General features: G+C 36.6%; 1 protein-coding gene across 1 annotated transcript; it reads left to right on the top strand.

Moving 5' to 3' along the window:
• The first annotated feature begins 7,864 nt into the window (after window positions 1–7,864).
• Window positions 7,865–8,608, top strand: LOC114925007 (uncharacterized). The gene has a single exon (XM_029291273.1). The coding sequence runs from the start codon at window positions 7,865–7,867 to the stop codon at window positions 8,606–8,608; it is 744 nt and encodes a 247-aa protein (XP_029147106.1).
• Window positions 8,609–12,858: the final 4,250 nt, after the last annotated feature.

Below are 12,858 nucleotides of genomic sequence, written 5' to 3'. Positions count from 1 at the left end.
GGCCGGGCCACATCAACTTTTCGGCTGCTGATTCATGCTTGAAATTGTACTAGGGACCTGTATTTAGTCCGGAGTTCAATCTAGAGGTCCAAATTAGTGCAATTGGAATCTCAAGGGTCAAATTGGTGCTCCGCGCAAATCTTGGAGACCACTTTGAAAATTTAGTCGAGGCTAATGCTTTTGCATGAATGGTTGTCATTTTTATCAAACTAACACATGGTGAAGGGACAAACAAACTCGTCCGAGGATTTGTAGAAATTACAAACTCCATGTCCATGTCTTGCGAAACTGCCAACTTGTCATAAACTCCCTATCTGCTTGTTCATGCACGAGTAATATACTAATATGTGTATTTTTTTTTTTTTTTAACTAAAGATAGCTAAAGATAGGGAGACTTAAATCCACTACCTGTTAAGTGAATATGAGAAGACTATGTCATTTAAGTTGTAACTCATTGGCATACTAATATGTGTATTTGCCCGTGAAATACCTTAATAATGCATAAACGTGTAGATATTTGAAATTTTGGAGAAAAATATAAATAATGATTTTTATTTAAATAAAAAGAGACAGAATAAAGTGGCTTTTTACTATCGAAAAAAAAAAAAAAAGAAAAACACTTGTAAGAAGAGTAATATGGAAAGTTAAATATATTTTTTTAAAAATTGGTGACAATATTTTAAATTTTTAAAACATCTATTGTATATTTAACGAAAAAAAATTAAGTGAAGTCATTTTTTTTAATTGCTCACGGTATTTCTTAACCTGAGAGATTTTGAATTTCATTTAAGGATTTGCTGTTAAACAATAGATTATTGGCTTGCTGAGTACATAAAGTGAGATTCAAACTTTCAATATTTATTTAAGATGAAGAGTAAGTTAACCACTTGACTAATTTAAATAAAATAATTTTAATAAATATCTTAAGGCACTCATTAACAAAAAGCCCATTAAATTTATAGATGTTTGTACCATTTTAAAATCTTTAATTCTGGAAAAAAAATGTCTTTAATTGAATTATGTTTTTCCTTTCATAGTAGATACATACTGTTAATGACATATTGACTTGAAAATCACAAAGAATGTAATTGGGTTGAAATAATCTGCTGTTTAGGGAAGGATTTCATTTATGACACGTGTTACAGATTCGTGGTGAAAAATAAAATAAAATCATATTAATGCATGTCTTAAAAAAATAACTCAAAATCAAAAGTGTTTAATGACTTAAACACACAATATATTTAATATTCTTTTTTAGATTTGACTAACATATATTCTGAAAATATATTTTAAAAATATTAAAAAATAAAATATTTGATCAATTATTATAAAAAAGATAAGTGCTTAAATGTATCAAATACATTAAAATTTTAAATTTATATTATATTTTTAAAATATGTCACTAGAGCACATTTTATCTAAATTATTTTTAGAATGGTAAACAATAAATATTTTTATTTCTTGGTATACACTTGAATGACACACATTAATTGCTTTTTTTTTTTGGAGAATTTATAATGATATCTTTTTTTATTTGTATTTTTTTTAAGTAAATATTTGATAACAAAAAATATTAGTAAAAATAATTAAAATTTATTTTATTTAGTATTTATTTTGAGGGTCTGAAACGTTAATTTGGATCTGAGTGTGAGGCCCAAACTCCTTATGAGAGCGTGTTCAACTTGTTCTTACGTCGAGGTACTGCCATCTGAGTTTCTCGTAAGGAGGTAGGAGGTGGTACTTACAAGAGACTCTGATGTTTAAGTTAGTAAAGACTTTAGGCAAATTTTTAGTATATTAGAATGTGAATATACTTTAGTAGTGTCAGTTAATAACTATCTTTTGGAGTAGTTCATTTTACCTTTATTAAAAGATAACCGTTTTTTTTTTTTATTTTGAGAGTTTGTTGAAATCTATTTTTTAGTGGGGATAGAAATAATAAGAGAAATTTGGAGAAACAATTACTTATTTCTGATAAATAAAGTTTGACGTGTCTAATCTCTTAAGAGATTGGATAAATTATAAAGATCATTCTTTTTAGGTGAATTCTTTTATTTTTATTGAATCTGACTTTATATTTTGGTTCAGAATATAAAAATTATTTATTAATTATTATTAAAATTAATAAATATTAAATATGATAAATTCTAACTATTTTTTTATTTTTCTAATATTACCAATTTTTTAATTGTGTGTGTTCCTAACATGGATTTGTCATAATAGCTTTAAGGATCCACATAAAACAAGTTTGAGAATTCTGAAAATGGCCAATATTTTATTATTCTTTTTCTTTTGCTTAGCAGCCAATGATTACAGGGTTGATGCTACTACGTTACCCATATCTACAACAGAAGAAGACGAAATAAAGAGACATCTGAACCTCATCAACAAGCCTCCCATTAGGAGCTTCCAAGTATTATCATTTATTTATTAAAATATACGATATACTTCTTTAAATTCTCATAATTTAATTTTTTTATTTTTATTTTTATTAAAAGATATAGTGTGTGGTACCTGCAGACAGAAGAAGGTTATATTGTTGATTGTATTGATATCCACAAGCAACCAGCTTTTGACCATCCTTTCTTGAAAAATCATAAGCTTCAGGTACTATATTCGGCTATTTTTTTTTTTTATATTATAAAGTAAATGGTGTAATACAGGGTTGTTATATCAATTTAATGTAATATATCGATATGAGTTAAATCGGTATCAGAATAAATCATCACAAAAGGACAAAAAATATCATAAAATGTGACAAACGATTTGAAAAAGAATGAATTACTCATTTTTTCATATTACATATATTTATCCAATGGTCATATTAAAATAAAAGTGACTATATTCTAATGGGGTAAATAAATTTTAATTATTTATTTATTTATATGTTAATTCACTATATAGATTATTTGTTGATGCAGAGAAAGCCAACTTTTCTAGGGAGAAGGGCGCATGCTTTTAATTATGTAACAAATAAAACACTAGATTTTGCGTTAGAGAAATTGTCTTGTCCAAAAGGGTATGTTCCTATCCGTAGAACATCTAAAGATGACCTTATTAATGGAATCAAAACCACTTCTTTTGCTCATCATCACTTCACTCAAAGCTTTCCAGGAAATCATGTAAGTAATTTTCTTTTTCTTTTTGGAGACGGTAATTAATTAACAAAAATGTTTGATAACTAAATAAAATTAGTTAAAATAGCCATAATTTATCTTATTTAGTATTTATTAATTATTGCGATAATTAATAATGTTAAATAAGGTAAGTTCTAACAATTTTTTTGTCTTCCTAACATTAATGGTTTAATTATTCTATCGGTCGTTATATATAATTTTATTGAGTTTTTAATTAGATCTCTATAAAAAAAATTTATTGAGTCCCTATATTATATCAGATTTTGTAATTAAGTTCTTGCTTGAAATTAATGGGATATTCTGTTAAGCAAAATGAATATACTTAATGTATAGAATATTTCATTGATTTTAATATTTTTATCACAGTAGAAACTTAGTTATAAAATCTAATATGATATAGGGACATAATTAAAAAAATATAAAAATTTAATTGAAAATTCAATAAAATTATAAAGACTAATAAAATAAATTAATGACAATTATTTTAAGAGAAAAGGACAAATAGGTCCTTGACCTTTTGTCCCGCGGACATTTTCGTCCCTGACCATTGAAAAATACTTTTAAGTCTCTGATCTTCACAAAACTTGGACGGATCAGTCCCTAACGGAGGCATTTGGACGGATCAATCCCTGACAGAGGCATTTGGACGGAGGAACTGATCCGTCCAAGTTTTGTGAAGGTCAGGGACTTAAAAATATTTTTCAATAATCAAGAACAAAAATGTTCGTGGGACAAAAGTCAGGACCTATTTGTCTTTTTCTCTTATTTTAATTTGCGTTTAGTTTTATGGATGAACAATGCATTCTACATGGAATGTTTCTGTATTTCTAGGAGTCATTGAAAAATGAATGTATCTGAATATTTGTTTGTCTAAATATATTAAATTTATTAAAAAAAATGAAAGAAACAAATAATTTAAGAAGAATGAATAATTATTACATGATTTTAATTTGTAGCTTGTAGCAATGATAATGGACAATAGAGAGGGTGGGTATATGGGAGTTAATGGCCACATCAATGTTTATCAACCAAAAGTAAGGAAGTATCAAATGAGTATTGCTCAAATTGCGGTTCAGAATGGTGAATCTGATGGAATTAACACAATCCTTTTTGGATGGCAGGTAATGTTCAATTTATTTAATTAATTAATCTGAGAAAACCTCTCAAACAAATATGTAAACGACTACTATCCATTATTTATGTCCTTCCTTTTTTGGACTTTTTAAAAAAATTATTTATTGGTTTCGAACAAATATAAAATGGAGATAATTAAATTTTTATTTCAACTATTTCTTATTAACAATCAGAGTTAATTAATTCATTCAAAATTAGTAAAAGTCAATGCCAATGTATTAATGACATGTTATTAATTGATTAATACTATTTAATCCTTAAAATTAATTGAATTTAGTATTGATGATAATTTTTCTTAATTAGTACAAAAATTCAATAAACATCCATATTTTAACATTAATTTTCATATAGTGAATCAGAATTAATTATTGTTATTATTAATAGTTTATTTTATTAATATATTAACATAATTAAAATTAAAATGATCCGATGCACAATTGCACACACACTCACACTCCTATCCTATGAATAAAGGGTATTTAACTATTTATGCAAGCTTCTTGTTTTATAAATAAGTATTCTTTTAATCAAAATATTCTAAAGCTAAAACTAATCTTGTTCGGAAAAACGATTTTACATTCAACTTTAAAATAACTTGCTCTCAAGAACTCATTATTATAGTAAGTATTTGCTCAGTCAGAATAATTTGCACTCTTTTAAATTTTTAGTTTCTGTCATTAAACAATTTAGTAGTTGGTCTCTTTACCACGAATTAAGGAAAGATAATACTTATATAAATAAGTTGATGATAATGTTGATAATGTTTGGCTATAATTTGTAATTAAAATGTTATTTATTTTTCTCTCTTCCTAAGATTATTCTCTTTAGAGTAATTTCTGTTTAGTTCTTTCAAAAAAACATTCACCCTCTTATATTTAAAAAGAAATAGTAAGTATTTGATCATGTATACATACAGGTGTCCCCACAAATTTATCACAACAAATTAGCACACGTTTTCGTTCTATGGACGGTAAGTAAAGAAATGTTGTACAATCATTATTTATTATTTTATTTGCATTTTAATTTAATTTTGAATTAGTTAATGAATAAGTTGTTGGAAAATGATTACAGTCGGATTCATTCAGGACAACAGGATGTTACAATATGATGTGTCCAGGTTTTATACAGACTGATCCTCATTTCACTATTGGCCTCCCTATCATTAATCTCTCTACTTATGAAGGCCCACAATTCGAAATTTCTTTATCAATTTCACGGGTAAGTACAAAATTACAACAATTATTATTAGACTTTTTTATATATATAAACATTGGAAACACTTTCATTCCTGATTCGCATGCTTTGAAATTTTTTCTTAAATACGCATGCTCATATCAAGATCGTCGGCCACGAAATGGAGATGCCTACCATCTTACAACCGGCGCCCGCGAAATGAAGGGGACAGGTGCAGGGTCCAACTCAACTCTGACGCACACGAAATGGAGGGATAGCCATTTAGTGGCTGCCATCCACGAAATGGGAAAACCTGGGGTGGCGGTCACGAATTGGATGAAAATCACGTGTACCGTCCACGAATTGAGACCAGAATTTGGCTATATAAAGGCTCGTAAATGACCCGAAAAAAGCCATTATTTTCACTCTCCTCTCACTCTCGAAAGTTGCTCTCAATCTCTTCACCCTCTTTCTTTCTTAAAGAATTTCTGGTGTTAAGATTTGTTTGTTATTTCTATGGCTTCGGAGAACGTTTACGTGATTATATACCCAAACGGTGAAATTTCTCATACAGCAGAAGGTATTACATTCGTTTGCGATGATCCACTGTGGATAATGATTCCGCCACAGACATCGTTGCAAGAGTTGAAGAATTTGATTCTAATGCATACCGGAATGGTTAGAAAAAAAGAAATCAGGAAGCTGACTTACAGGATGCCGGTTGTAGTGACCAACTCGTTTTCCTATCAAAAAATGCAAATAAAATCCGATCAGCATGTGTCGATGATGTTTTCTTATCATCGCAGCATATGAAGCATCTATTCGTTGGAGCTTTGTTTGAATCTTCAAGATATTGGTGGAAGCTCATCCAGTTCGAATAATGTGGAGGGTGTGAGAAATCGTGGGGCGACTGATTTTGTTCCGGCTCGGGATACTAGTAGGGCCCCAAGTCCAAGCTTCAACGCGTTCGTTCCGCGGGAACAGAGTGTAGGTATTCGTGGAGCATGCCCCGCCCCTTCTACACATGTTGGGGTCGATATGGTTCTTGATGCTGCTATTGCAGATACGTCTGACGAGGATGACATTGAAGATTTCAGTGATGGTGAGGCAGAAGCCGTTCCGGAGACGCAGCCTCTACATGGCGATGCTGTTCCGGCAACACGGGTCGAACCGGAAGGTGGTGGTGTATCCTCATCCACACCAGCACACTATCTGTCCCTAAATCTTGCAGCAATGTATTCCAGTAATGCAAAGGACGGACCGAGCAGCTACCCTTTGTCAGGAGAGATGGAGCTCGAGATTGGGTTGAAATTTCCTAATCGGGAAACAGCGATGCTAGCAGTAAAAAACTATAACATCCGTAGGAGTGCAGAATATAAGGTGGTAGAGTCAGACCAAAGTAGGTATGTATGTCGATGCAAGCAGTTCGGGGATCAATGTCGCTGGATGGTACGGGTTGCGAAGACAAGGTCCTCTAGATTTTGGAAATTTCGAAAGTACGAAGGGCCTCACAGTTGCTTGGCAAGTTTAATGTCTCAAGACCACGCTCAACTGGATAGCAATGTCATCTGTCAGCACATATTCCCTATGGTGCATGCTGATGCGACAATATGTGTAAAGGTATTGCAAGGATCGGTAGAGTCAGCGTACGGTTACAAGGTGTCATACAAGAAGGTTTGGCACGCGAAGCAAAAGGCAATCGCAAGGATCTATGGTGATTGGGACGAGTCGTATGACCAGCTGCGTAGATACCTCAATGCTCTGCAAGCTTTCCTCCCAGGTATTACTTGCGTTTTATTATCGAATGGTCTTTGATATTTAATGTCCTTTTAGTCCTTCACATGCTTAACTAAGTACGCATTTTCGCACCAGGGACAATTGTTGACCTCCAAACGCGGCCGTACTATGTCGGAAACACACTCGACCGTGATAGTGTCATGTTTCACCAGGTTTTCTGGTCGTTCCCTTCATGTGTTGAAACTTTCAGGCACTGTATACCACTGGTGTCAGTGGACAGAACACACCTGTATGGTAAGTACGCAGGCACCCTTCTCATGGGCATAGCACAGGACGGCAATAACAACATTCTACCCGTGGCTTTCGCACTTGTCGAAAGAGAGAATACAGATTCATGGTACTTCTTCCTCACCAATTTGAGGAGGCATGTCGCAACTCGGCCAGGAGTGCTGCTTATATCCGACAGGCATGCGGCAATAAAGGCCGCATTGGAGCGTGAGGGGTGTGGCTGGGAACACAATGTGTATTGTGTACGACATATTGCCTCCAACTTCGCAACCAGTTTCAAGAGTAAGGAAGCCAAAAGACACCTGGTTAATGCTGCATATTCGAAGACGCAAGAGCAGTCGTAGTACTACCTGGAGCTTATCAGTAGCAAGGATCCGGTTACATCTCCGTAGATGATGGAGTGGATCCGAGGGTTAGAGCAACCTAAATGGCTGCAGCACCTTGATGAGGGCCGACGATATGGTCACATGACGACCAATCTTTCTGAGTGTATCAACTCCGTGCTGAAGGGCACTAGAAATCTACCAGTCTGTGCAATTGTCAAGTCTACTTACCATCGCCTGAATGAGTTGTTCGTCCTAAAGGGTCAGCAAGCACAAGCGCAGATTGCAAGCGGTCAGGTGTTCTCACAGTTCTTGCAAAAAGGCATACTAGCGAACCGTGAGGGGATTCCACAGATGTTAGTGACGTCATACGATAGAAATACTACTATTTTCACGGTCGACGAGATAGCTGTTGTAGGGGTGCAGTCACAGTTCCGGGTTAACCTTCAGTACCGCAGATGTGATTGTGGTTTCTTCCAGGCGTTACACTATCCTTGTGCACATGCTTTGGCCGCCTGCGCATATGCGAGATTGGACTGGCAACAATACGTTGATTTAGTCTACCATGTTGAGAGCGTGTTTCGGGTCTACGAAAGGGAATTCCAGCCAATGCCGGATGAGAAGATGTGGCCCCCTCCAGAAGGACAACGTCTTCGTCCCAACCCCCTCCTACGACGTTCAATGGAAGGACGTCCGGTGTCTACTATGATTCGGAATGAAATGGACGAGGTTGAGCCGGGACCAGGTAAGAGGTGCGGCCTTTGCAGGCAACCAGGACATACCAAGCGCAGTTGTCCGCATGTTTTCGCAAGCTAAGTTTCAACCAATTTAGTCTAATGTATTTTGTTTCCAAGGGTTTCTGTTTTGCTGTACTGGGAATATCCCAAATGTTTAATCTTCAACCTATTTAATGAAGCTTGATTTTGTTGTGTCTGTTACATTTGCATTCTCGTTTATATTTTAATGATGTTAAAGTGTGAGGGTATCATTACTAAAGATACAATCGCGAGTAAAAGGATCACAGCAAAGTAAGTCCATACTTAAAACAAGTAGCGAAATGGCACATAAACAAGTAACGAAACATCACATACGCCTTAAATAACTAACGAACCAGCGAATGTAAACAAAACTAAAGAGTAAAAACAACAACAGAAATAAACTAACATAACACTAATGGTGCTCGTGACCCAATCTACCTCCTGTGCCACACGATGGGGCTCGAGTGTCCCGGCGGGGACGAGCAGCAGGTCCCTCAACCTCGTCCGGTGTAGCATCAGCCCCCGTATAAGAAAGACGTCGTCCAGGCATCTACATGGCGTCATATGGTCGAAGTGGAGAAACAGCCGTGTCACCAACAGAAGCGGATCTCCTCCCTGCATAGGCAGGCTGAGTGTACGTGTCGGAGCGAGGAAGGGCGAGTGCAAGATCTGTGGGCGTGTGTGGGGATGACTGCTGAGGAATGAAATGGTCCAACCCGTCGAATAAGGAAGAGAAATTTGTCCAGCCAACTCTGTCCATAGAATCAATCAAGTCCTGCGTGCCTCCCTGGGATGAACCCCCAACCTCGAAGCTACTATGATATGGCATAACTTGCTGAATGGAAGATGGCTGGGGGGGTCCGCTGATACAACAGGTTGCGGGTAGTAGTAGTCCCCTGCGGCTGGAGGAGCATGCAATGGAATATGGTGTCCCATGTCTGGCTCAAAACTGGGTCGGTCTTGTTCAGGCAAATCTTGCTCATCCTCCCCATGTTCTGCATGACCTTCAACTCTGGCTCTGCGGGGACGGCGACGCCGATGGTCTCGGGGAACCGGAGGCAAATTAACCACGGGGCCTCTTCCATACTCCGCCGGCGCGTTTGCGGGGACAACGTCACCTCTCGGGTCATGCAATGCATCAGGGGTGGACAGAAACCTCCTTGTTCTCTGAGAGTACCACTTATAGTAATCCTGGCTGGGACGCAATGTATCTGCATGATCAATCCGCAGCTGGTATGCATCCGTGCACCGGTTGGCCCATACCTCAAACCACTCGGATAGTTGAACCGGCCACCATCTGTCATCATTACGAGCCGATTGTCAATGGAAGGTATCTATATTAAGCGGAGGGTTTGGAGGTCCTTGCTTTCCCTCAAACTGTCGCAACACCCGGTCAACATTTAGGATCTCAATCCACCTGAAAAATATTAGAGGCACAACGGCGGTATAGAAATCTCCATGCGGGTGGCCGAGGAATTCGGCAGGAACTCTAGACAGAAACCAGGGCTCCAAGTACGGTTGCCAAACAAACTGCAAAGAAAAGGAACCCCGTCACAACAGCCATATAAGGTGTTATTGAATACATATTAATAACTACGGGCACCAACCTCGTCGACTTGCAGATTATCCAACCGCAAACGGTGCCTAAGTAGGCACTGCTCAGCATAGTCATTTTGTCCTTTTTTCCCTGCCCACCTGTTTGACAATGACAAACTTAATAAAAAAAATCTATTTCCGACATGAAAGGATAATTGATAAAAGTCACAAAGTGTGGAGATCGATAAAATACCTCGTGGCTAAAGGAAAACTGTACGGTGTCGTGACATTCGGGGCCCAGAACGGTAATCTGTAGTATATCCACGACATGAGCAACGTGTGACACCCGGTCATACCCTCAACACTGTAATCCATTGCTAGGCACATAGCACGATATAACCAACAGAGGACGGCACTACCCCAACTGTAGGTACCTATGGCATCATACTCAGCCAATAAAGGCAGATATCGAACATGGACTATGTTGTTGGCCTTATCTGGAAGAAGCACGCCTCCCAACAGGTAAAGTATGTAACATCGTGCATACTGCATGAGGCCATTATCATCTAAGTCAAGCGTCATCTGTTGAAGACGAGTTCTGAGCCACTTCAACTTGATGTTGTACTTCGTTGTCCCTACGTGGCCGGCGGGAACCTCACCTGGAAGTTTATGACACCATTCTCAAATATCTCTTTGGTGAAACTTACTCCATGACCTTAACGTACCGCTAACAGGCTGACCATCAACAGGTAGACCTAACTGCATGGCTACATCTTCCAGGGTTATGGTACACTCATCAAAGGGAGATGAAAAGTATGAGTCTCCGGTCACCATCGTTCGACAAAGGCACTAATAAGTGGATTGTCGTACTCAAAGCACTTGATCAGCGAGGCATGATAAAATCCGGTGCGTCTCAGATATGGCTCAAGCCTCTCCCGCCTAATTTCCATGGTTGGATCCTCAGCCTCTAACATGAAAACATCAACCAGCGTGCCATGAGGAGTAAGAACACGTGTGGGCTACAACATAAGAAGCCAAGAAAGACAACAGTTACGAATACTATATAAAATTTTTAAATATCGAAGAAATTAGTTATAACAATCCCTAACAACAGCAATTCGATTAATGACGTAAACTAACCTTATGGAATAAATGTGCCGCTATATGAAGTTCGTCCAACCGGTTCAAGTTCTCCTCCACGTTCACCCCTCCCCCACTCATATTAAGTTAATTTTTTTTTAAAACTCACCACCACAAACTCACCCCCTATCAGCTTTCATTTACCACTCTCACAACTTTATTTTTCTACCCCTATTCCAATTTCACCGTGCATGAAGGCTCTCCCCACCCCCCTTTTATAACACTCTTGTCTCCATTTCCAATACACCCCTGCCACCCAACACGCCAATGCATGTGAGCTTCCTGCTGCTGCCGCTTTGACCACCCAACTCGTGCCCGCCAGAAACGAAGATCCCAATTCGTGGTCGCCGCCAACTAAATGGCCCATTTCGTGGCCGGTGAGCTAGAGATGCTCCATTTCGTGTGCGCTGTCCAGGAAGTGCCTCATCTCCTTGGTGGCAGCCACGAATTCGCAGACCCTGCACCTGTCCCCTCCATTTCGCGGGCGTCGGTTGTGAGATGGTAGGCATCTCCATTTCGTGGCCGACGGTCTTGATATGAGCATGCGTATTTAAGAAAAAATTTCAAAGCATGCGTATTCCAGGAATTAAAGTGCTTCCAATGTTTATTTATATAAAAAAGCCATTATTATTATTTAACATAGGCTAGATAGTAGATACTAAGTTTTTAATATATTTATTTATTAAAATAAAAAATTTAAAATATTTATTAATAATAACATTACCATGTAATTACTCATATTAGCTGAAATCTTTTTGTCCTCAATAAACTTTTTTTTAACTGGTTTTACCATTTAACTAAAATTAAAATTCAGTGATGACTTATTTATTACTTAACATTTTATGTGAAACTAGTTAAGGACGGAGTTCTTCATCATCATCTGTTTAGTTCTCCTCCTATTATTATATTTATGCATAGTTATTTGTAAAAAATAAGTTGTTTCAACTTACTTTTTCATTAGTCATGAACATAAATATATATATCTTTTAATATAAAATTATATCAAATTTTTTATCTTAAAAGACATAATTTTCTATTCTAGTAATAAATATATACAAAAATATTTTTTGAATACTGTATCTATATTTAATTATAGAAATATTATTAATATAATATTTTTATGTATATCTAAATTATTCATTAATATCTCCTTAAGGTGGAGCATGCAAGTCTTCAATGCCCAACTTGACCAATATTATTTCAAATTTTTTGGCATCAAAAGACATAAAAAGGTCGGTCAAGTGGGAACATAAGATGGAAGGAGGCGTTGGTGTATGATCTCATCCCAAACAAGATGACAGTCTACTTCAATGTGCTTTATGCGTTCATGAAAAACTAGATTTTTAGCAATGAGACGAATGGGAACTTGGTGAGGCACGTATAGAAAGGAGAGTATATCTTTAATCCACTTCAATTCTTTTGTTATCTGAGCCATTGAACGATATTCAGCCTCAATAGAAGAGGCAGACACTGTCTGTTGTTTCTGAGTTTTTCAAGATATTGGTGAGTTACCTAGTTGGATGAACTGTCATTGACTTGCGAGTGAGTGGACAACTAGCCCAATAGAGTCACACCATCCATAGAGCTGCAAATCATTCTCTTGTGGGAGAAGAATTCTTTGGCCAGGGTGTC

The sequence above is a fragment of the Arachis hypogaea genome, chromosome 3 (genome assembly GCF_003086295.3).
Source record: "Arachis hypogaea cultivar Tifrunner chromosome 3, arahy.Tifrunner.gnm2.J5K5, whole genome shotgun sequence".
NCBI classification, from domain to species: Eukaryota; Viridiplantae; Streptophyta; class Magnoliopsida; order Fabales; family Fabaceae; genus Arachis; species Arachis hypogaea.
This window is presented reverse-complemented; position numbering and strand designations above follow the sequence as displayed.